At 38.2% G+C, this 23,685-nt stretch overlaps 1 protein-coding gene across 1 annotated transcript in view; it reads left to right on the top strand.

Annotated features, from left to right (window-relative positions):
• The window catches only part of pla1a (phospholipase A1 member A), a 46,888-nt gene extending 25,026 nt beyond the window's left edge, over positions 1-21,862 (top strand). The window contains exons 6-11 of the mRNA XM_039743715.1: positions 832-906; positions 5,952-6,116; positions 12,103-12,192; positions 17,717-17,825; positions 19,158-19,313; positions 21,146-21,862. Coding sequence (XP_039599649.1) covers positions 832-906; positions 5,952-6,116; positions 12,103-12,192; positions 17,717-17,825; positions 19,158-19,313; positions 21,146-21,230 — 680 coding nt within the window. The 3' untranslated portion in view covers positions 21,231-21,862. The remainder of the gene's footprint in view (positions 1-831; positions 907-5,951; positions 6,117-12,102; positions 12,193-17,716; positions 17,826-19,157; positions 19,314-21,145) is intronic.
• The last annotated feature ends 1,823 nt before the right edge of the window (positions 21,863-23,685 follow it).

Below are 23,685 nucleotides of genomic sequence, written 5' to 3'. Positions count from 1 at the left end.
AAGCTTCAAAAGTAGCATAACTGATTTGTTTTGCTTGTCATTGGTTAGATTGATAGAAAGGGTGCTAAATAACAGATTGACCCATGACCAAAGGCACTTTATAAAATACATGTATTGACAAAATTTGTTGATTATTGAAGTGACATAAATATAAAGGTTATACTTCCATCCATCCATTTTCCAACCCACTGAATCCGAATACAGGGTCACGTGGGTCTGCTGGAGCCAATCCCAGGAACCAGTCCTGAGCAGGGTGCCAACCCACTGCAGGACACACAGAAACACACCCACCAACCAAGCACACACTAGGGCCAATTCAGAATCTCCAATCCACCTAACCTGCATGTCTTTGGATTGTGGGAGGAAACTGGAGTGCCCGGAGGAAACCCACGCAGACACGGGGAGAACATGCAAACTCCACGCAGGGAGGACCCGGGAAGCGAACCCAGGTCTCCTAACTGCGAGGCAGCAGCGCTACCACTGCACCACCGTGCCGCCCCAAGGTTATACTTTTTGCATGGAATTCTAACAGTTGCACTCAGTTTAGTTTGCTAAAATCTTGCACTGTTGATATTTGGATAGTGGTTTTCCTTAGTTTTTTCTATTGAATGACAATTTTATTTTATATTGCATTACAGTGTACCAACATATCACAATTAAGATCTGTTGGAATCTTATTTTTGAAAATGTATTAAGGTATTTATGCACAGGTGGTGCCTTTTTAATTTTTTTCTGTATTATATTTCCATGTTTACAGTGCAGTGATAAGAGTCCAGTAATAAATAAAGAAATAAACAACTACTGTCTTTTTTCTGTTTTTATTTCCCACAGGCTTTGGTATAAATTTACCAGTAGGACATGTTGATTTCTACCTTAATGGAGGGAAAGACCAGCCTGGCTGTTCTTGTAAGTTTTACTGAAAGACTGAAAGACTGTTGGGAGGGGAGGGATGCACCACCTGTCAGAGCGCATACTGTACATACAGATCCAAAATTTTTGGAGCGCTCAATTGGCTCACACTTTATTTTGATGTATTATTCTCCAAAATAATCTCTACAGCAGTGGCTGTTTAAATGTAAGATAATTATGTCTTAAATAAGCAGAATATATGTGGAAAACATATGATAGTGCAAGAATGTCTGCATAGTTTTCACTTATTGGCATGAAGTGGAGTTGTATAGTGGATAGCATTAATGCCTTACAGTTTCAGAGTCCTTGGTTTGAATCCTGCACTTGGGCGTTGTCTGTGTGAGGTCTGAATGTTCTCTCCACATGTGCATTTCCTTCCATATCATCAAAAATGCATGTAAAGTTGATTGGTGGCTTTAAACTGGCCATATAGGAGTATGGAAGTGTGCATGAGAAAGTGCTGGGAGGACTTATTAGTTACTGCCTTGTGCTTGGTGCTGCTCTGGTGGGCTTGGGACTCCTGCTTTCCTAAAATGGATTAAAGGATAGGGTTGGTATTTTTCAAGTTGAAGTTATTTCTTCACAGTCATGGTACAGTATATAGTAATTTGCCACATGAAACTAAATTCTAAAGTGAACCATATTTTATACATTTAAAAAAATTACTAGCCTGCTGTTGTGTTTTATAATTCAGCTAACTTGTATAGGGGTCCCAATGTGAAAAAAGCATTAAAACAAATTGAATATGTCCATTTTCCAAGAAAAAGTATTGATCCACATCTTGAGATTGCACATATATTGCAAAATTGCATAAGCATATCATTTATGAAGGAAAAAAAGCAAAAGGTAAAACATGTATGAGAGTTTCATCCATTTTAAAAGGAAATAGACTGTGCATTTCACTTCACTGATCATCTTCCTCCACAGCAGCTTTCAGGACCCTGAGCAGGGATTCACCTTGGAAAGTCATTGCCAAGTGCTGTTTTTGACATTGAAAATTGAGGTCCCAGTTGTGAATTACTGTCTCTGTTCTGTAGACAACTAGAAAATAATAACTGAAAAAAATCACACATATGATTGCTCACATTCTTTCAATATATGGAAGATTTTTTTATTATTTTGCAAAGATATTGTCTGCTAAAGCCTGTATAATTATGCATGTTTATGCAATGATGGTCTAACAAGAAAAAGACTGCAATCAAAAGACATAATATTAATGTTAGATTCAGCCTGCTGTCCTGTATAATTCAAAAAGGCTGGCATATGAGGAAACAGGAGAATGGATCCACATTTCATAGAGAACAAGTCAGTTATGGTTTTAATTGAATAAGAAGCAGTTTCTTTTCATTGCTGTGAAGTTGTTTCCTGACATTGCAGCTTTAACACTGTTATTAGGTATGTAGATACTGAGATCATTTTTAAAAAATAGTGTGGTATGGCTCTCCAGGCACTTGTCAAAGTAGACCATAAAGAGCTGCAGACCACTAATAGAGCTCTCAGGATAATATCAGGCTTTAAGAAAGTGTGTTCACTTTGACAGACTCAAACATTATGCAGCTGTACATTTCAAAACACATGCAGAAGTCACAGGATAATATCACTTCGGTAATATCTTTGAAGCTGTCCAAGGGATGTTGTGGTTAATGTTGTCAAATGCATCAGATGAAGCCAAGGACAACAAATACAAAGTACTCAACAGAAGGCCAGCTGACAGGAAATAATGTGTTTCAGGAGTTTAATCAGAACAGAAAGATTAACGTCAGCTTTCGGAAGGCTTGCCCTAGATTTGCTTTTAGAAAATAAAACCAACTCTCATAAGCTTCTGGACAAAATAGACTGTCTGAGAACATGCAAAGAAATAACAAAACCTTCCATAAAGGACCCGAGTTTAGATGTTTTGTACACAAAAAGCTGCATGTAGCGTGAAATGTGACAGAAAGGTAGTGTCTTCAGGTACAAATGAAAACAGCAATTTGGAAACAAATCTTTTTTCAAATATCTGTTTTGACAATTCTACAAGATGTAAGCAAAACGTGTAAATTGAATCGTATAAGAACACTCCTACATCAGACACTGAATATCCAGTTTGTTGAAGTCCTAGTTCCTGACTTTATCACTGCACAAACCTCTGGGTGGCTTCAAATGATAAAATTCCTGTTTTCTTTCTGTTTAGGCTGAGTGGCATGGGGGCAGGGTGGTCCTGTGGTATTGGGACCCCTGCAGATTTTGTTTTTTTCTGTCCTCCCTGGCCATTGAACCTTACTTTATTCTTTGTTACTCAGTATTACCCAATATTATTTTTTATATTTTTATTTTTTCTTTCTTCATCTTGTAAAGCACTTTGAGCTACAGCATTTGTATGAAAACATGCTATATAAATAAATATTGTTGTTGTTGTTGTTTAGCACTGCTGCTTCATGGTTTTATGTACCTGATTCCTGAAGCATTTATTAATATAAACATGCATTTATATTTTTATCAATTTTAACAGCATGAACTCACTTATTCTCATCTTTACTCAGTGATCCATTTAAGAAAACACACACGTAAACTCTGCTTTATGGAAGTATACTTAGACTGATGGGTCTTCTTTAATTAAAATTCTAACTTTGAGGTAAGGTAATTATTTCAGTCAAGCAAGACAGAAATATCAGAAGGAAGAATGGGAAGACAGGGGTTTTGAGGTAGAGTAGTAATACCTACTCTTAATGGTGCCAGAGAAATATTGAAATGCATTTGAGGACTTGGTTAACTGTTTTAAAAGTTCATTTTTGTTTTTTTTTTTGCTTGATAAAATAGATAGATATCATTGATATCTCAATAAAAATTCATTTTCCCATCACATTGTCGTTAAAAATAAGTGTACCAGATTTGAAATAAAGCAGTCTATTGAGAAACAAGCTATTTCATGTGGACTGGCAGACACATTTGATATAAATAAAACTAAAAAGAACCAAATTATTGATCACAGAAAATAGGGTGAAATGACACCTTTTATTGGCTAAGGTTAAACCTTCCCTGATGAAGGGGCCTTAGCTGCCTCGAAAGCTTGCATTTGTAATCTATTTAGTTAGCCAATAAAAGGTGTCATTTCACCCTACTTTCTCCTGTATCAAACTATGGATAACACGGTACAACAGTCTACTGCTATGGATATACCAGACACCACAATGTGCCAGATTCACATGGAATTAAAAACCTGATGGAAGAAACTAGCCCACTTGGAGAGCAATATCTTCTTCTTGACCAAATGCAAAAAGGAAAACCTTATTCCTAAAGGCCTCTTGGTACAAAATCCAATCATACACACTTACAACAGCCGATTTGCAGAACAGCTATGCATCAGAAGCTCAGAGAGGCTACAAAACCATCTAATAAAAATTTGCTACAGCCTCAAAAAGAATATCCAAGAAGAGGTCTACAACTTCATTCTTCTCCTGGAGAACAACTTTCAAGATATGGTTAAAGAGTTGCAAGTATATTACAAGAGACTCCAGGGACTTCTGATCAAAAGCAAAAAGTAAGGTTACACCTTGCCTGATGAAGGGGCCTTAGTTGCCTCGAAAGCTTGCATTTGTAATCTATTTAGTTAGCCAATAAAAGGTGTCATTTCACCCTACTTTCTCCTGTATCAATCTATGGCTAACACGGTACAACACTCTACTGCTATGATCACAGAAAGAAATACAGGCAAGAAGACTCACTGAATTAGACAGAAATTAACATAATGGAGGCAACATTAAGGCCAGAATAAATCATATTTATTCACCTAAAGCATTAAAGAAATAAACACACATTATTTAAGTGTTTTGTGGTGGACTGGCGCCCTGCCCAGGGTTTGTTTCCTGCCTTGCGCCCTGTGTTGGCTGGGATTGGCTCCAGCAGACCCCCGTGACCCTGTAGTTAGGATATAGTGGGTTAGATAATGGATGGATGGATTTAAGTGTTTAAATATAGATGTAGTCATCTTCTTTTATTTCCCAATGTGAAGGATCTGATCAAAAATATCCAATTTGTGTGTATTATGGAAGTACCTGAATTAGATACAGGCAATGTTGTGTTGGTGGTAAAAGCAGATGTTTTCAATTTTCTTTACAGTTCGTGACCATCTATACAGTAGTTATAAAAATAGTATTCAAATGTTATATTCTGCAGTAAATGGAACTCATCCTATCCCACAGTCATATTTTGCTCAGTAACACTTAAAATTTGCAAGCAGTGTATAAGTAATTTTGTAAAAGTAGAGCACTGGAAAAGGAATAATTGGTAACTTAATCAGCCCCAGAATATTGGATCATACTGCCATTTAGAAATATTCTTATATAGACAAATTTACAACTACGCATGAATACAACATAGTGAATAACAGCATAAATGTGTGTATACCTTCAGTATGTACACCAACCAATTATTACAGAATTATGAGCTTGGTCTAGAGGCCTTGGCACAAGACAGAAACCATCCTGGATTGGAAGATCTTTACTAACTAATACACATATTCTTGCAGCTCCATTGTAAATTAACCTAACATGATTTAGGATGGAATTTCAATATGCAGACAAAACTATGCAGACACAAGAAAAAGATGCAAATCCCAAACAGAAACTAACTGGTCCTGGAACTGAATTCTGGTTTCTGGAACTGTGAGGTGGCAGCAGTAATTGTTCTGCCACACCTTACTTTATATAAAAATACTAGATCTATAGTTTAAAATGTTTGGTGTAAACTAATTTGGTAAGAAAACATAACAGTTAGTCCTAAATAATGCAAGTTTTAAATATTCAGAAATCTTGACTGTGTCCCTTGTGGCTTCACTAGGGACTGCAGTTTCTTGAAGCTTTGTAAACTGACACCTCTAAACTGGTCTGGTATGAACGGCTGTGTGTTTGAAGGGTGTGCCCTATGATTTACTGGTTTTCCAGAGATGAGTCTTGCTCTTTTATATCAAAATAGACTTACTTAGACAGGTATATTTCTTTAGGTAATTCTGTAAATCTGTAGATATATAGTTGTACTTTATAACTCGATATCTTCCTTTTTAGTTTTCAGAAATCCAAAATGTGACCATATTAGAGCAGCCTATGTCTTCATTAGTGCCATTACTAAGCCTTGTCTGCAAGCCTTCCCTTGTGGAAATTATGAAGACTTTATGAATGGAAACTGCAGGACTTGCAGGGACAGCTTGACTAACTCGTGTCCAAGGATAGGTAAGTATTTAGTTGTTTTTATTCAGCCATGAATTTGAAGACATGATAATGCACTATAATGTACAGAATTATATAATTAGATCTTCCTCTTCCTCTTCCTCTTCATCTTTTCCCCCATCAATGTGGTGTCAATGTGCTTGATCAACCTTCTCCATACAGCTCGGCCCTGCAACTCCTCAGTAGTCAAGCCCTTTTACTTCAGATCCAGCTGTAAACGTTTAGCCAAAGCCTTAATGATGGAATCAATCCAATAAGATTCAGAAAATTATCTAATTAAATTTAATATTCATATTTTAAAAGTGACAGTCATATGAACTGACAAAAATTGAATTCAATTCTATTAATTTCCCTGGATGAAAGTAGTGTACAAACTGCCTCAATGCAAAATAGGTCAAAATTAACTAATCATACAAATTATATAACTAAATGTGGGCTATAGTTGTCATAAATGTGGGACTTCCTCTAAGCAAAAACCCAAAATGAGGCAACTATAAAGCTGGGAAGCGGGCCCTTATATTGCCCTTGGGTCAATATAATATTAAGTTCCAAAAATTGTTGCAAAAAGCCTCACAAGAGGAAAGGTCTGTCAACCTTTAGCTTGTAAAAAAAAGGGCAAAAAGAAATCTTTATAAAATACTGTATTTATTTATGACAACAAAATGCTCTGATGCTTGATGAGTTCTGAAGAGTTAGAGGGTTTCTAAACATAAAATTCCGAACAATAACTCAAAATTCCTTTAGACAGAAAGCCATCACACCCCAGCTAGTCAAAAATGGGCAACATAGTATGTTTAAAACTGAAAAGACTTATTTGTACAAAAGTGCTCTGTAACAAAATAAAGCTCCACAGTGCACAGGAGAAAAAGGTTTGCCTGGAAAGGCAAAGACAACCCAGTGGCAAACAAGTCTAAATATGCAATTCAGAAGGAGACATCAAAACAGAACAAAATGTCAAAAAATCCACAATTCCACAAAAGTATGGAATTAACACTAGAGAAACTGATCACGCTATAGCGCGTTCAATGAACCGCAGGGGAATGTAGATTTTCCTCTGCCTTTATGTACTAGTGGCTAGTACCATGAGCTGTTGGGCAGGTGACCGTCCCTTCTGGAGTAACCACCCACAAGACTTAATAGTACATACATAAACATAACAAAACCACACAATTTTAACATAAAAAATAACAAAACAGGGTTCAACCCTTCCTGATACATCACACTCGAAAGGAGTCGCTCTCACAGAAATAGACAATCCAATGGCAAAGAAGACCCAAAAACACAAATGTAAAGAGAGGTGAAAAAAAAGTATAGAGGTAAGAATCCAGATGCTCAAAAATGCATAGTAATAGTTACAAGAGAACTCACCAACACCCAGAGCATACAATGTACTGTAAAGAACTGCGTTTCCTCTGCTTTAATAGGGTTGAGGGCGGTCCTTTAATGCCAATGGACTGATGGCCCCGCCTCTTGTGAAACCACCCACTAAATACAAGAAACATAAGTGAACAATTAAAGAAACATAAATACTAAATATTACACCAAGCTAATAAAACACACATAATACAAAAATAAACATAAATAATAATATTAACACAAATATAGGCAATAAAGATAAACAAAAAAGACATGAAAAATTAATAAAAAAATTGTGGTGACATTTTAGCCCTAAACAGGTTAGGGCCAGGTTATACCTGACGCTTAAATGCTTATACGCATGCATCATGGCAGCCAGGTGTTCCCAGTTTTCTTTTGACACATCCCCTGAGCACGTCTTGCAATTAATGTGATCATGTGCGAGTTGAAGTACCAGAAAAAAGTTAGGTGGCGTGTGTGTTCAATTTTTGGTGTGTGACGTCATCATCCTTGTTTACTATAAACAGGCCCATAATGACAAACAGACCTGTCAGAACAACTGGCATCAAATCATTAACTCTTTTAAACTGGATGTGAAAACATACAAGATGAAACAGAATCAGATACATTTGTGCAAAGCAGAAAATATACAATAAAAGCAGCAAGGATTTGGCCAAGATAACGCAATGTAATAGCAAGCCACGATGCAGCTCCAACAGAATAAATATCTGTGCTATGATGCTTGATGAATCGTTCAATGCGATGAAGCAAATCATCAGACTTATATGCTGACATACAAAAGTATTCATTGTGTTTTTCTTATTGCCCATCGTAATGACACAATACATTTAAAGTTCTCATATACTATCTTCTGTGTTGTTGTTGCCATCTTTTTTTTTACACCTTCACAACAGCATCTCGCACTGCCACCTGGTAGAATCTTCCAGATTTACATGAAGTATGCAGACAAGTATAGTCAGTACACTGCTTGCATAGTAGCATCATCTGCAAGCATGCGAGTCATGTAACATCAAGTATATCCCATCCCTTACAGCTTATATCATTATGCAGATGACTAGCCTGTATTCTGTGCTCTATTGCACTGAATACTGCTTTTAAACACTTGATTTAATGGTTCAAATTTGTTTTGTTTTGTGTAGTATGGACTTTTTAATACCAAATGGAATAAGAAGTGTTTTGGACCAAATGTGACCAGCAGTTGTTTGAAATCATAGCTCTGGCCCAGTGGGAGTGTCTTTTTTGTTTCCGATGTATCTGTGCAGGTGCTTCACATTTTCTTCCTTCATCAATAAGAGAGAAGCGCCTTGTAAATAGTAATAAATGTTTTGTTTTTATTATTTCACAGCCTTTCCCATATTTTCTGATTAGGGGAAATGGGAGAGGGACAGTTCCTTTAAGGCTTGTTTTGAGAGCCTTGCTGGGCATATGGCATTATTAGTGGAATGGAAATCTGGTAGTGTTTCTCAAACTTTGTACCTTTGGGACCCATTTGCACCTTTCTAAATTCACTGACAACCCACATACAAAAATCAAAAAGCCCTGGTGGTTGAAATGTCACAAGTGAAAGAGACAAGTGTGGAGACGGGAAAAAATATTGCAAAGCACTGTCAAGTGCTTCAGTAGAATGGGGTTTTGGTTTAACTGCATGTTAGTAGATGAAACAGTATTTTTATTTCTCCATGTGTGTTTGCAATCCCAAAGATGGCCATATCGGCCATGATGTTACAGTAGGTATGTGTGATAGTTCTGTGCATGGCTGCTACAGCACTGTGCTGTCACACTAGCCTCGCAATGCATCATTGGGTGCTTGGAAAAAAATGACCAATCTCCAGGAAAATATTCAGTGAGCAAGGTCACCGGCAAATACAGTACATTTGCCGTGAAAAACACTTTGGTGAATTTTGATGATTAACACTAGTCATGGGCTGCTGGAGTGAAAATGAGCACATTAGGTGCACACTTTGTTGCCAGTCCATTAGAGAGCATACTCATTCATACCACATTCACTTATACAGATTAAATTTAGAGATGCCAATTAACTGATCAAGATAGCATTCAAAGAGAAAAGTAGCATGGGTGTAGAACATATCTGCCTATTACACACAAAGCTCAGCCATATATTTCAATAAAGGTCTATTCAGGCTTTAAGGCAAGAACACTGACCACTGTCTTAGTTCATTATCCACATTTCATTTATCTCAACCCAGTTATGGCATCAGCATTTGGCATCAGCATTTGACACTGTCAGACATGACATTCTACTGTCTAGAATGGAGAACATGCTGGGTATCTCTGGCACTGCCCTCCAGTGGTTCAAGTCCTATCTGACTGATAGGCAAGAGTTTGTTAGTCTTGGTAACAGCAGATCCAGCTCGGCGCCAGTCACACAAGGAGTTCCTCAGGGCTCTGTCCTTGGCCCTCTTCTCTTCTGTATTTATATGCTCCCCCTTGGCCATATTATTCGTAGCTATGGACTGGGCTATCATTTTTATGCAGATGATACTCAACTCTACTTCAATGTTAAAAGTGGAACTTCCTCAGAGCTTTCTCAGCTCACAACCTGCCTTAGTGAAATTAAAACCTGGATGGAGCAGAACTCTTTGAAATTAAACTGCAACAAAACTGAACTCCTGCAAATTGGGACTAAAATGCAGCTTAATAAAATGAGCTCCTTCCCAGTCCATCTTGGTGGTGATCTCATCAGACCTGCCTCTACTGCTAAGAATCTTGGTGTCATTTTTGATTCCTCCCTTTCTTACTCCACTCACATAAATCACATTAAGAAACTTTCCTACTTTCACCTCCGTAACATATCTCGTGTTCGCTCCTTCCTTTCCTTTTCTAATGCTGAGAAACTTGTCCATGCTTTTATCACATCCCGCATAGATTATTGTAACTCGCTGCTGGCAGGTGCCCCTTCTAATCTTATATCACAGCTCCAGCTTATTCAAAACTCAGCTGCAAGAGTCCTTACTCGAACCAGCAGCAGCGAGCACATCACACCCATCCTGCTCCGTCTTCACTGGCTCCCTGTGTCTTACAGAATCGAATATAAAATCCTACTAATAACCTACAAAGCCTTAAATAACCTCGCGCCAAACTACATCAGTGACCTTCTCCATCACTATGTGCCTGCCCGTCCACTAAGGTCCTCTGATTCTGGCAATCTTGTTGTGCCCCACACTAATCTTCACTCCATGGGTGACAGGGCCTTCAGCTGTATAGCACCCAGACTCTGGAATGACCTACCGAAATTAATCAGGTCAGCTGACTCCATGAATTCTTTTAAAAAACAACTTAAAACTCATCTGTTCAGGAAGGCTTTTAGCTCTATTTGACTTCATTCCCCTTCTCTCAGTTTACCTCTCTGTCAAGATCCTCATGTAACCTGTGTGTGTGTGTGTGTGTGCAGACCATCAATTCTGTTGTCTGTTAGGCTTTCTCTGAGTTTACTGTCTTAATCTTCTTATTTATTAATTTGCTTTGTACTATGCTATATACTGTATACCCTGCCGTTCTTTCTTATGTTCTGTAAGTGCCTTGAGCATGGGAAAGGCGCTATATAAATAAAATGTATTATCAGATTAGGTCACAAAAAGACAAAATAGCCCACAAGCTGCAGAGGTGGATAGAAAATGGATACTCTCCAAGCTTTATCAGCACCTTAATATCTTGTCCTTGAAAATCATAAGCAATGAAATAAGACATACATTTGGTGGTGTCCTGCTACACTTTAAATGAATTCAACTTCATTCCAGGAATACAAACACGATTCTTACTCTGCAGATATTTTAACTGAATACCATACTGCAGCCCTAACCATTTCCATCACCTCCCAGAATATAACCCCTTTTACATGTATTGATAGAACCCTCAGAATCACCCCTCAGACAATGAAGAAATGACCTAGCGCTTGTCACTAGTGTTCTAGTTCAATGGCAAAATCTGTATTTCGTCTTCTGGATCAGTAGGGTAGACAGGTTAGATAATGGGTGAATGAATGGATAAATCAATAAACAATTTTATTAATCATTAGTTAAATGGATGAATTCTTGTTTGTTAAGTATTTATATGGCACAAAAGTCTTTCTGTGTTTAAGCTCTCAAGATTGGATGGATGCTCCCTGATAGAGCAGGGAGGTGAACAGCACCATGACTCTGGTTAAATGAGTAGGTGCTCACATGTAAAACACACAGAAATACCTCACTGTGAATGTCTGTTAAAAACTGTAAAAACAGGACAGGTTCCTGATCTGTCCCTGCTTGTGTGAATTGTGAATGTTCTCTCTTTGTTTTTATTTGGTCCCCCCCCCCCAATATCTCAATGACAAATGTGTTAGTTCAATCAGCATCTTGAAATTGGTTCTATGAGTGAATGTTTACAGCTGTGAACCTACAACCTGTCCAGGGATGGTTCTTGCCTTGACCAGGCTCCTGCCTCTGTGATCCTGAAGTGGACTATACAGGTTTGATAAAAGGTGAATTTGCTTTTGATTTATGAGTTACTTTAATAAAACATCCAGTCAATCAAAAAATGTAAATATTGTAGTGTCAAACAAGTGAACATGTGTGTATTTAGTGGCACTCATTGATGCTGTTTTGTTTCTTTTCAGGTCTTCTTGAACCCATAAGAAATACAAGTCTTCTAGAACCAGAGAGAACAAGTTATTTTTTACGCACAACTGCGACAGAGCCATTCTGTGGTAAATTTCATTTTTTTTTAACCTTCAAGGTTTAGTATTATATAGGGTAAACTTTGGTATATTTACAAAATGAATAGTTAATTTCAAAACCAAACCATACTGTGATAAGAATGAGTCGGAGACATCATAAAGATTTGGGGCAGCCACCCATATAATTGAATCAGCTGCAAAAAGTAGTTTTAAATAGCACAATGTGCTTAGTTCGGAGTCCAGAACAGAACTGTCTGTACTGAGGCAAAATGGCAGTTTTAAAGGGCTGGAAGGGAAATGACGTCATCTATGCCGGAACTGGGAGTGGTGTCCTTGTGCCCGAAAGTGACGGGATTTCCCGGAAAAGGTCTGCAAGGGACTGAGAGAGATAGTCAGTACACTCCGCCACTCCCTGGCCTGGCATAGAATTACTAGTGTTTAGTGTCAACTGGTTCCCAAGCGCACATGTGTGACAATACCTAGCTCAGAAGATCTATCTTTATTTCTAATAAATAGCCACATCTGGTTAGGCATCTGGGTTTTTATTGAAAATATTCTTATATTTTTCCATTTCTTACTGTGCACTCCCTCTCTCTCATACATACACATATATTTGCTCACAACAATGCAGTTTTGAGTCAAAATTATCATCATATGCCAATTTTTAAGAAGTGGGAGCAATCCCCAGAAACCATGAAAATGAGGAGAACATGTTAGTTAGTGTTAAAGACAGCACCAATATATTCAGATTTACTTTAGTATTTCTTTAATTCTAAAGACCTTCCACTGTTGTGATGCATTGAAATTAATTTCTTATAAAATACATGTAGTCTGGCGGCACGGTGGCGCAGAGGTAGCGCTGCTGCCTCACAGTTAGGAGATCCGGGTTTGCGTCCCAGGTCCTCCCTGCGTGGAGTTTGCATGTTCTCCCCGTGTCTGCGTGGGTTTCCTCCTACAGTCCAAAGACATGCAGGTTAGGTGGATTGGCGATTCTAAATTGGCCCTAGTGTGTGCTTGGTGTGTGGGTGTGTTTGTGTGTGTCCTGCGGTGGGTTGGCACCCTGCCCGGGATTGGTTCCAGCCTTGTGCCCTGTGTTGGCTGGGATTGGCTCCAGCAGACCCCCGTGACCCTGTGTTCGGATTCAGCGGGTTAGCAAATGGATGGATGGATGGATGGATAGATATAGTCTTCCTTCTGTTCCATCCATGTTTTATACTGTACACTTATGGAAGATGACAATGTTTAAATAATTTCTGAGGTTTCGAAATGTCAGTATTTTTTAATCTCATTATATTATATAAATCTAGTCAAATCTGCTAAAACAACATAACATTGTAAAAAGTTATAAATACAGTTCAGGGTCATGAGGGCAAGAAGAGTCGGCTCTGGTAGCATCGGTTCTAAGGCAGGAACCAACACAGCACAAGATACTAGTCCAACGCCACCAGCCGGGCTTTGGCCAGGGCCATCAGAATAAAGGTTCTGTAATTTTAATAGGATTATTACTACCCTCTCTCAAATATGTTCCTTGCCACACCTTCTCATTTGAGGTGCAGGACAGTTACAACTGTCCAACAGTCGCAAAAAGTAATTTTATGACTCGCATTAATTTTTTTGGGGCTTTTATGTTAGTGTTTTGCAGAGCACTGGTACCCCATTCAAGGATTTCATATTTTGTATCTTATGTTGCTGTATTAGGCTCTGGCCTCCCATGCCCTTGATTTTGCAACTTTGAAAAATTTTGGTTGTTATATGCTTACTTTTACTAATGTTTGGGTGTCTTTTTTCTTTGATGATGTCTTCTTATGTGCTATCTGTTAGTCACATCTTATAATATTATTTTATACCAGTAACGGCGCACTGCACATACTTGACTTGAGCATTCATAGTTTCATCCTCTTTCTCTGTACATATAGCATTTGTTTGCTCAGAGGTTGATGCATTTGCTGCCCCCTGAGCAGCTCTTTTTTTCCATCCTAGCAGCCCGCTTCTTCTCTTCTTTCTTATACATGTTTTCACGTTTAAAACTCAGTGTTTATGTTGCAATTACTTAGTACGTTTTCTTTAATATTTCACTAAATCCATCCATCCATTGTCTAACCTGCTGAATCTGAATACAGGGTCACGGGGGTCTGCTGGAGCCAATCCCAGCCAACACAGGGCACAAGGCAGGAACCAATCCAGGGCAGGGTGCCAACCCACCGCAGGACACACACAAACACACCAAGGCCAATTTAGAATCGCCAATCCACCTAACCTGCATGTCTTTGGATTGTGGGAGGAAACCGGAGCGCCCGGAGGAAACCCATGCAGACACGGGAGAACATGCAAACTCCACGCAGGGAGGACCCAGGAAGCGAACCCAGGTCTCCTAACTGCGAGGCAGCAGCCCTACCACTGCGCCACCGTGCCGCCCTATTTCACTTAAGCTGCCACTCAATCTGCCTCAAGAATGATTTAAGATATGAAGAGAAAGGGGAAGTGATGGTGAAAGTAGTAGGGCTGAGAATGGCGCCTCTACGCATGTGCCACACGGCCACCCTGCTGGCCATTGCTGAGAGTTTATTCTACAATAAAATAAAAATAAAAAGAGGAATAACCTTGGAGGTCAATCATCACCCCAAAAGCAGACAGTAGAGGTCACGTAGTATATGTGTACCAAATTTCAGGTCAATAGGTCAAATGGTTTGCGAGCTACAGGTGATTTAAAATCCTGGACAGACAAACAGACAGTCATGGGAGCATACTATACAGGTAAAATTCCATTACAACGAATTTCTTTACAACGAAATTTTCATTACAACGAAATATTTTTATGGTCCTGACAGTTTCCCCATATGACGCGAGTCTATAGAAATCTTATTACTACAAAGTATATTCAGCAGATACTTTCATTACAACGAAGTGCCCAAAAGACCTTGAAATGCCTGAATGAATTTTCCACAGAGCAGTTTCTTTTCTGTGGATGTTGCTCAGTTGTGCACAACGATCCCCAAACAGAAACATTGTAAAAGAAATTCTTTCTTTGAACTTTCCTCGTACTGTTTTTTTGCTGTTTTTGTTTTCAGTGGTTTTCAGTGATACCTTTTGCTTATTGCTCGTCAACATTTGAAAAACATCAATTGGAATTTAACTCATTGTTACCCTCCTATAGAAATGGCAGACACAAAAAAAAGGATAAAAGTTCATATTAGAAAAAAAAACTTAAATTTTTGCAGCTGTCGATTGCAGCAAAAACAAAAAAAGATGTTGCCAATGAATTCGGAATTTCACCATCAACACTGTCAACTTTCTTGAAAGACCCAGCAAAAAAAAGAAGAAAAATCTTGGGCTGCAAATGTATGTGAACTACAGTTGAAAAAGCAGTTTTTATGTGGTTCAGTGATGCTCATTCGAGAAACATTCCTATTAATGTAGCACTCATTCAAGAAAAAGTGAAGTTTCTGAACTCTCTTCCCTCAACTGGAAAACATGCCGAAGAGCGTCACGAACTGCAATCACCACGTCTGTGGAAGACTGTTTATATGTTGCCGGAGCAACAGCAGGCTCACAGCTCTGCTGCGTTTCTCTGCCAAAGCAAACTCGATGGGTAATGCAGGGAACAGGATTACTTGGCCACTAACCTGGTCACAACCCTGTCTGACTGCTGTGTCTGTGTATAGGAGAGTGGCAGATCCCACTACACCAAATAACAGTGCTGTTCCTGTTACAAGCTGAATATAGTTGGTTTTGCTAAAGTACTGAGACTCAGCCTTGTGTTTTGGGGTGTAAGACAGGGACTTATAGTGCGACCCCGATCTTTTAGGATTTGCTTCTGTGGCTCCTCACTGCACCGCTGTGAACCTGCTGTTGCCCTACCCCAGTAACGGACAAACAATCTTACACAGATGCAGCAAATCACGCTTCTGGATGCACTTCAACCTGATGTTCCCATTGAGTTGGATTGGGGGGGAATCCTAAAAGAGTTCAGAAACCTCACAATTTGAAGAAGAAGAAAAGGATGATTCGGCTTCTGATTGATAACTGTGCTGCCCACAACATGCTTCCGCATTTAGATAATGTTCACGTTGAATTTCCCCCCACCCCACCCAATTGCACAGCAGTGCTTCAGCCATTGGACTTGGGCATCATTCTCACCCTGAAAGTGTATTATCGCAAGGAAATGCTGAAATTTTCATCAACATAACTTGTAGACAGGAGAAGATTAAAATTAACGTGAAAGAAGCCATTGAAATGATTGTAGATGCTTGGACGCAAGTTAAAGAAAGTACTACAGCTACAAATACAGAATCTCATTACAACGAAATTTTCATTACGAAATATTTTTTAGATTCCTGGAAGTTTTTTGTAACAGAATTTTACCTGTATATAAAGATTTGGCAGACAAAGATCAATTATGTTCAGAAGAATGCTTTGAAATAATCCGGTTTTTTTTACGGCACGATCTGACTCACTAATACGAGAAAATCCTGTCATATTATGTATGGTTCAACTCCTCTCGATGTCTAGTTAAACAAGACTTTGCTCTTTTTGTCCCCTCCTCCCCAGTTTTAACCCTTTAGATCCAAAAACCCACATTATTAGGCAATTTTGGACCATGATTTGTGCACAAATAATACAATAGGTGTCTTCAGCAAAAATGATCGGAAGGACTTGAAGTTGTTCATGCCACATCAACCGAACCCAGAGGTTCATCACCTAGTGGAATACTAAGATCAAAGTTACTCCTTTGCACTAATCTTTAACAAAATGGGTATCAGTAATAGATAATAGGCAAGTGGAGTGTCATTTTACACTATTTTAAAGTTGCTGAGCACATATATGATAATATTTTTGATATTCAGTTCTTAACCGGTGCTCCTAGCACTCTAAGAGCCACTCCCTGAAGGTTAAAACTGGCACATTTGGATTTAAGCAAGGTCAGTGATTATGAATATGATGTTATTTATGATTTTTGATCTTTCATTAAATATCTATCCCTTTGTGGACCGCTACCAGAGGGTGACAAATGGCAAATTTGTATTACATTCAAGAATATTTAGGCTTTAAACATTTAAACTGAAGCACACATTTTAATATTTCAAATATCTGACACAACAATTCTTGGTTATTATGTGCTCCCACCTCATGAAGTAAATCATTACATTGTTTATGAACACCCTGAACTATGGTGGCGTATGCTAATTTAGATTATTTTAGATTTCTCTATTGTTCAATTACAGTAGTGAGAGTGAGAGACTTGGTCGGGTCACATAGCAAGTCAGAAGCAGGATTTCACACACACACATATTTCTGAACTGTAACTCTTATGATGTAAAGTCCAATCCTTGACTTACTTAACAATTATAAGAAGCTAGTCTTGATAGATGCTCCTGCAATCTCAAGCATGGTGAAGTCCTCCATGCTCACAAGCAGCTTTGTTGTTGAAGGAGAAAGAGGAAGAAGTCAGAGATGTTCTTTCTTGCATTGTGAGAGTTCTGTTTTGTCAAATGAAACATGTAATCAACTGATATTTTCATTTCCTGCCTAAGAAATGCAATTTATTTTCATTCAGCTCATCATATACTTGTGGAAATTCATTATGAAAATCTGAAGCAGAAGAGTGAAATTGAAGTGACGCTAATAAGCGATGGAATTTCCAAATCTCAAGAGAATATTAAACTGTATGTATCATTCTTAACATTGAATTATAATTGTGGTAAGACTGAGCATTGTCAATTGGAAGACTGCAAAACCCGCTTGTGCAAGTATTATTGCACCCACTCTTTTAGCTGCTGCATATACAGTATCTGTCTGTCATTTTCTGACCCCACATTTCTCATTATATGCTCATGAGGAGCTGGATTTTATCATAGCCTCTTATGTCAGTCAGTCAATCATTACCCAACCCACTATATCCTAACACAGGGTCAAGGGGGTCTGCTGGAGCCAATCTCAGCCAACACAGGGCGCAAGGCAAGAAACAAACCTTGGCCAGGACTCCAGCCCACCGCAGCTATTAGGACATTGAAAAGATCAAAATTTCCCTCCAAAATTTATCACTATTAAATGGCTAATGGCAACCATAAAAGAGCTGTTACATTTTTTTAGCAGTAACTGGCTAATTCTATCTTTATTTTGGTAGTGTAGTAAGATGACATCTATTCCAACAGTCACAGAGCGCACTCATCTGTGGGGCTGAAGGGATATAAAGATTGTAGCACCGCTATCTTAGAACTACATCTTCCAGCATACAGTGGTATAAATACACCACTCGTCATCCTTATCTTGCTGCACAGGGCTATTGGGTGGAAGCCTTAATGGCACAAGATGTAAAAACACAGGGCACAAGGCAGGACACACACACACCCACACACCAAGCTCACACTAGGGACAATTTAGAATCGCCAATGCACCTAACCTGTATGTCTTTGGACTGTGGGAGGAAACCCACACAGACACGGGGAGAACATGCAAACTCCACGCAGGGAGGACCCAGGGAGCAAACCCAGGTCTCCTTACTGTAAGGCAGCAGCGCTACCACTTCACCACCGTGCTGCCCAGCCTCTTATGTGGCAAGGCATTAATGAACCCTATCCTGGATGGTAGTCAATAGCAGGGTACACTCACACTTATACTCCCTAATGCTGACTAATTCAGAATTGCCAGCCCACCTAATTAATGTATTAGATATGTGGGGTAAAACAGAGTGCGTGGAGGAAAATAAAACTGAAACAGGGAAAAAGGTTCACACTCCACACAGAGAGTGACACACCAAGTGAATGTAAACCAGCTACTCGACACTCTGAGGGGGCACCATTAGTCACTGCGTCACCCTACAGCTACTTAGGGAAACCAAACCAATACCAGAATTTAGCCCACCTTTTTCAAACCTTTTCCTGCACACCTTCAATCTTAAAATATTTTCTTTTGGACAGTATATACTGACTTTAAGGAAAGTCTGCTGATTTAAAAGTGTGATTATCTCATTCATTTCCTTAATTTTTTTGTTTTAGAATGAAGGAGATTCCTGTGCTTAAAAGAGTGATGGCTCACACCACAAGGCTTTGTGAAATCTTGTCCGTTGAAGTGAGAATTTTAAGTTCCTGGTTTAGAAATATTAAAGAAGTCAAAATCCAAAAAATGTGTCTTTCACAGCTCCCAAGTGAAAGGTAAGAAAGCTTCTGATAGATTTGTTATTTTTTAGGCCAGTCAGTCTTTATAAGATACATTTAATGGAAAGCTCCATCTCAAAGTGTTATACACTGACATAGATAGATAGATGATAGATAGACATTGGGTGTTACATGGATTTGTAAGTGTAAAAGTACAAAATCAGAGAATGAAATTGTTTGTCCATTGTTGTACACTCAGTAGATAGTGGATAGGTGAACATTCAGGCTTGTGACTTTGGGCCAAGCTGCTCAACCATTGACCCACAGTGCCTACTGATTAACAGATAAATGAGTGGTTGGATATATGACTTGATATTCATTGTCAAATTTATCTCTTCTTTTCCAAAACTAATGAAAATTCTGATCAAAAGACATCCATACACTTTGCAGACTTAATCTATTTAATCCACTTTCAGGAACTATCAAGCAGCAATCAGATAACAACCAAGAGTTGTTAATAAAAAGTCGGGCACTGCATTTCAGTATCCTCTAAGACACACTTGTTTTGGACAAACCAAATTTTGTTATATAGTATGTACTGTGAATTAAACTGATATTTGGAATTTTCATGTTTCTGGATGTTCCTTTGTGATTGTGTATACATTTTCTAATTGAAACAAGGCGTTTAGTTTTTTTTTTTATCACATCATTTCTAATAAATAATATTTCTAAATCAGAAATGGTTTTTTTTCACTCTATCAGGGCAGTGAATGCTCATCCTAATCACATTACATTGATAATGATGGGTCATATCTCTTTATTTTAACACTCTACAGATAGCAACATTATTCTAACTTCAAAATGAAAAACTCCAATTCAAACTTATCAGCATTTAGAGAATATTTTAACTATGTTTTTATCTAAGTATACGAGTGCATATTACAATTTTTTCATGTTTCTATAATGCTATCCCATGGTAATTACTGAACTGGCACCAATAGTGCTCCTCATATTTGTAGTCTAACCCAAATATTTACTCAAAAAATGTGTGCATTAATATCACATATTAAAAAAAATACAACCAATTACCCAGGAAATAATTTTGCACATTATGCCCTACTATCATTTTACCAGTTTGATGTATGTGAAAAAAAACAACAAAACAAAAAAATAAAGTTAACTGAAAAATCTCAGAAACCTTATATAAGAGACTTCTGTACCTCATGCAAGTGAATCAATAATAGGAGTCTCAGAAGGTAACATATTCAAGTCTGAGACTATAAAGAATGAACTCATTGATGTGTAAGGCATGAAAATTAAGTGAACCCAAAAAACAGAACCACCACTCACCATCGAAGCCACTTTCACAATTGGCATAAAATGTCAGAGTGTGCAGTCGGGGTGCATGGTGCATGATATACTAAGGCAAGTAAGTACAATAGATCTCTTATAACATTGATAAAAGTAATGGAGAAAATAACAAGACTCGTCCATATAAATCTGAACAAGAAAATCCCATAATTTCTAGGGACTGACAACATCATAGTGTCCCGGCTTCTTTGTTTGAAAATGGCTTCTGTAGCCAGCAGTTCCAGTACCTCAGCCTCAAGGCTCCACACATCCCATCTCCTACCATAATCACTATTCCTATTCAGTACATGTATATGTTTAGGTTATTGGTTTTGTTTTTTCTCTTTTTTTATTTTTTTATTTGATTGGAGGAGAGCAAGTCCTAGAAGTTGGAAAGGTACAGAATAGGTTTTTTTATTTCCCTAATGGCTTGTACTGTATGACTATTTAGATTTTTAAATATATTGTGGCCAATATTATGTTGCTAGGTTTTGATGATTTACTGAATCATTTATGTATTTGTTTGTTTTGTATTTCAGAAAAGAAGAATCATACTGCTTTGAAAATATAATTCTCCAAGGGAAAACTCAGTGGTCCCATGAATTTATTACTATATGTGATTAGGAATTAAAATTGTAATAAGTTACAATATTGCACATTCACCACTTTATTTGCCCATCATCAAAAGAAGTTAAAGGCTTCAAAAATAATATCACTTTCCTTTTTTTGGTAAAGCAATTGTTAGTTTTAATGTGGTATGTGTTTACACACAACTTTAATTACATATCAGCTTTTGTTGTTATACTTATATTTTTTTGCATTGCTGTGCACTTGTAAATGCTAGATGTGTGTCTTACAGTAACACAAAGCGCTACTTCTGCAATTTTTCTGATTATTTGGTGTCGAGGTACTGTAGGCCTAATAAGTATTAATGGCGGGAGCCTGTTTAGCATCAGGATGGAACCTAAGCAACTCTTGGAGCCAGTTGATCATCATGAAGATGGAACCTATGTAGCACCTTTGAGAGTAAACGACTGTAACCATCACAAAGTGAATTGTGAATTATTTGGGTGGAATCCAATTAATATTCCAGAGATAGACCTGTGCCCCATTCAGCTGTATGGCCCTTACAATTTTACCATGGTGGGACCCATACAACATTTTTGTTATGAAGTTTATAAGGTGCAGAATACAATTCTGTACATTTTCTGTACTTTTATCTTTATTTTGATTAGATTTTATTGCAATTTTGTTTACGTTTTTGCCACCATTTTGTGTCTCATCTGTTATTGTGGTCACTTCCACAAGCAGCCACAGCCATGTTGTTAAACACTCATTACTATCAAGCAACGGCTAGAATTCACAGCATGGGATGTCATCAACCCATTGATATTTAAAAGACATTTCCAAAAAATTATCATTTTTTTAAATATTACTACACCCATGTGGTTAGTAATGATGGCTGAGAAAATTTTTAATCTCATGTTTTCATGCAGAATGCAGAGAAACAAGTTTATGATATGGTAGAACCCAAACGCAACCAATGCTTTAGAACAGAAATGATGTGTTGCATAAATCTATATGTCAGTTATCCAGTCGTATGCTTAAAATGTGCAAAACACATACAGTTTTTTGCTATAATATGTTAAATATACATTCTTGAAAAATTACTGTACATCACAAACAAGAAATGTATTCCCATAATGCTGCACTTTTGAATTGAAGATCTATCTCTCCTCTTCATTCACTGGTCAAGAGTCCTGTCCATTACACTCCTTGCCATTGTAGAGCATTGGTCACTATTGGGTTCTATTATATCATCAATTTTTTTCCACAAACTGCATGGGGCAAAGAGCATATTAAAAATATTATTTTTGGATGTAGTACTCCATTAAGATATCAGCACACTATTAGCAGCATTCAGGCCTTTGGATTTGTGATTAAGAGAACCGCGTATTTAGTGAGGTAATACTTTGTGTATTACTTTTCTTACTTTTTAGGGGTCTGAAATTTTTGGTTTATTTTGAACAAATATTTTTTTTCATCTCCTGGTCCTGCATTAATCCTGGTTCTGCATTAACCCTTTGCCCCAGTGGCCTGCCATTTCCATTTCTGTCAGTGTAGTTTTGGTGAGCAGTGCTGAATTAACTATTAAGCAAAATAAGCACATGATCGGTCCATTAAGGGAAGGGGGCACAACAGAAATTTTTTACCATGGATCAAATACTGTAAATGGTGCAACTGAACTAGGTTCCACAAAAAGAGGCAAACATTAAATGAAAAATTACATATATATATATATATATATATATATATATATATATATATATATATATATACTGCTCAAAAGAATTAAAGGAACACTTTTTAATCAGAGTATAGCATAAAGTCAATGAAACTTATGGGATATTAATCTGGTCAGTTAAGTAGCAGAGGGGGTTGTTAATCAGTTTCAGGTGCTGTGGTGTTAATGAAATTAACAACAGATGCACTAGAGGGGCAACAATGAGATGACCCCCAAAACAGGAATGGTTTAACAGGTGGAGGCCACTGACATTTTCCCTCCTCATCTTTTCTGACTGTTTTTTCACTAGTTTTGCATTTGGCTACAGTCAGTGTCACTACTGGTGGCATGAGGCGATACCTGGACCCTACAGAGGTTACACAGGTAGTCCAACTTCTCCAGGATGGCACATCAATACGTGTCATTGCCAGAAGGTTTTCTGTGTCTCTCTGCACAGTCTCAAGGGCATGGAGGAGATTCTAGGAGACAAGCAGTTACTCTAGGAGAGCTGGAGAGGGCCATCGAAGGTCCATAACTCATCAGCAGGACCAGTATCTGCTCCTTTGGGCAAGGAGGAACAGGATGAGCACTGCCAGAGCCCTACAAAATGACCTCCAGCAGGCCACTGGTGTGAATGTCTCTGACCAAACAACCAGAAAGACTTCATGAGGGTGACCCAAGGGCCCCATGTCCTCTAATGGGCCCTGAGCTCACTGCCCAGCAGCATGCAGCTCGATTGGCATTTGCCATAGAATACCAGAATTGGCAGATGCACCACTGGTGCCCTGTGCTTTT

Source organism: Polypterus senegalus, chromosome 2 (assembly GCF_016835505.1).
Source record: "Polypterus senegalus isolate Bchr_013 chromosome 2, ASM1683550v1, whole genome shotgun sequence".
NCBI classification, from domain to species: domain Eukaryota; kingdom Metazoa; phylum Chordata; class Cladistia; order Polypteriformes; family Polypteridae; genus Polypterus; species Polypterus senegalus.
The sequence above is the reverse complement of the archived record's forward strand: the minus strand, read 5'-3'. Positions and strand labels throughout refer to the sequence as shown.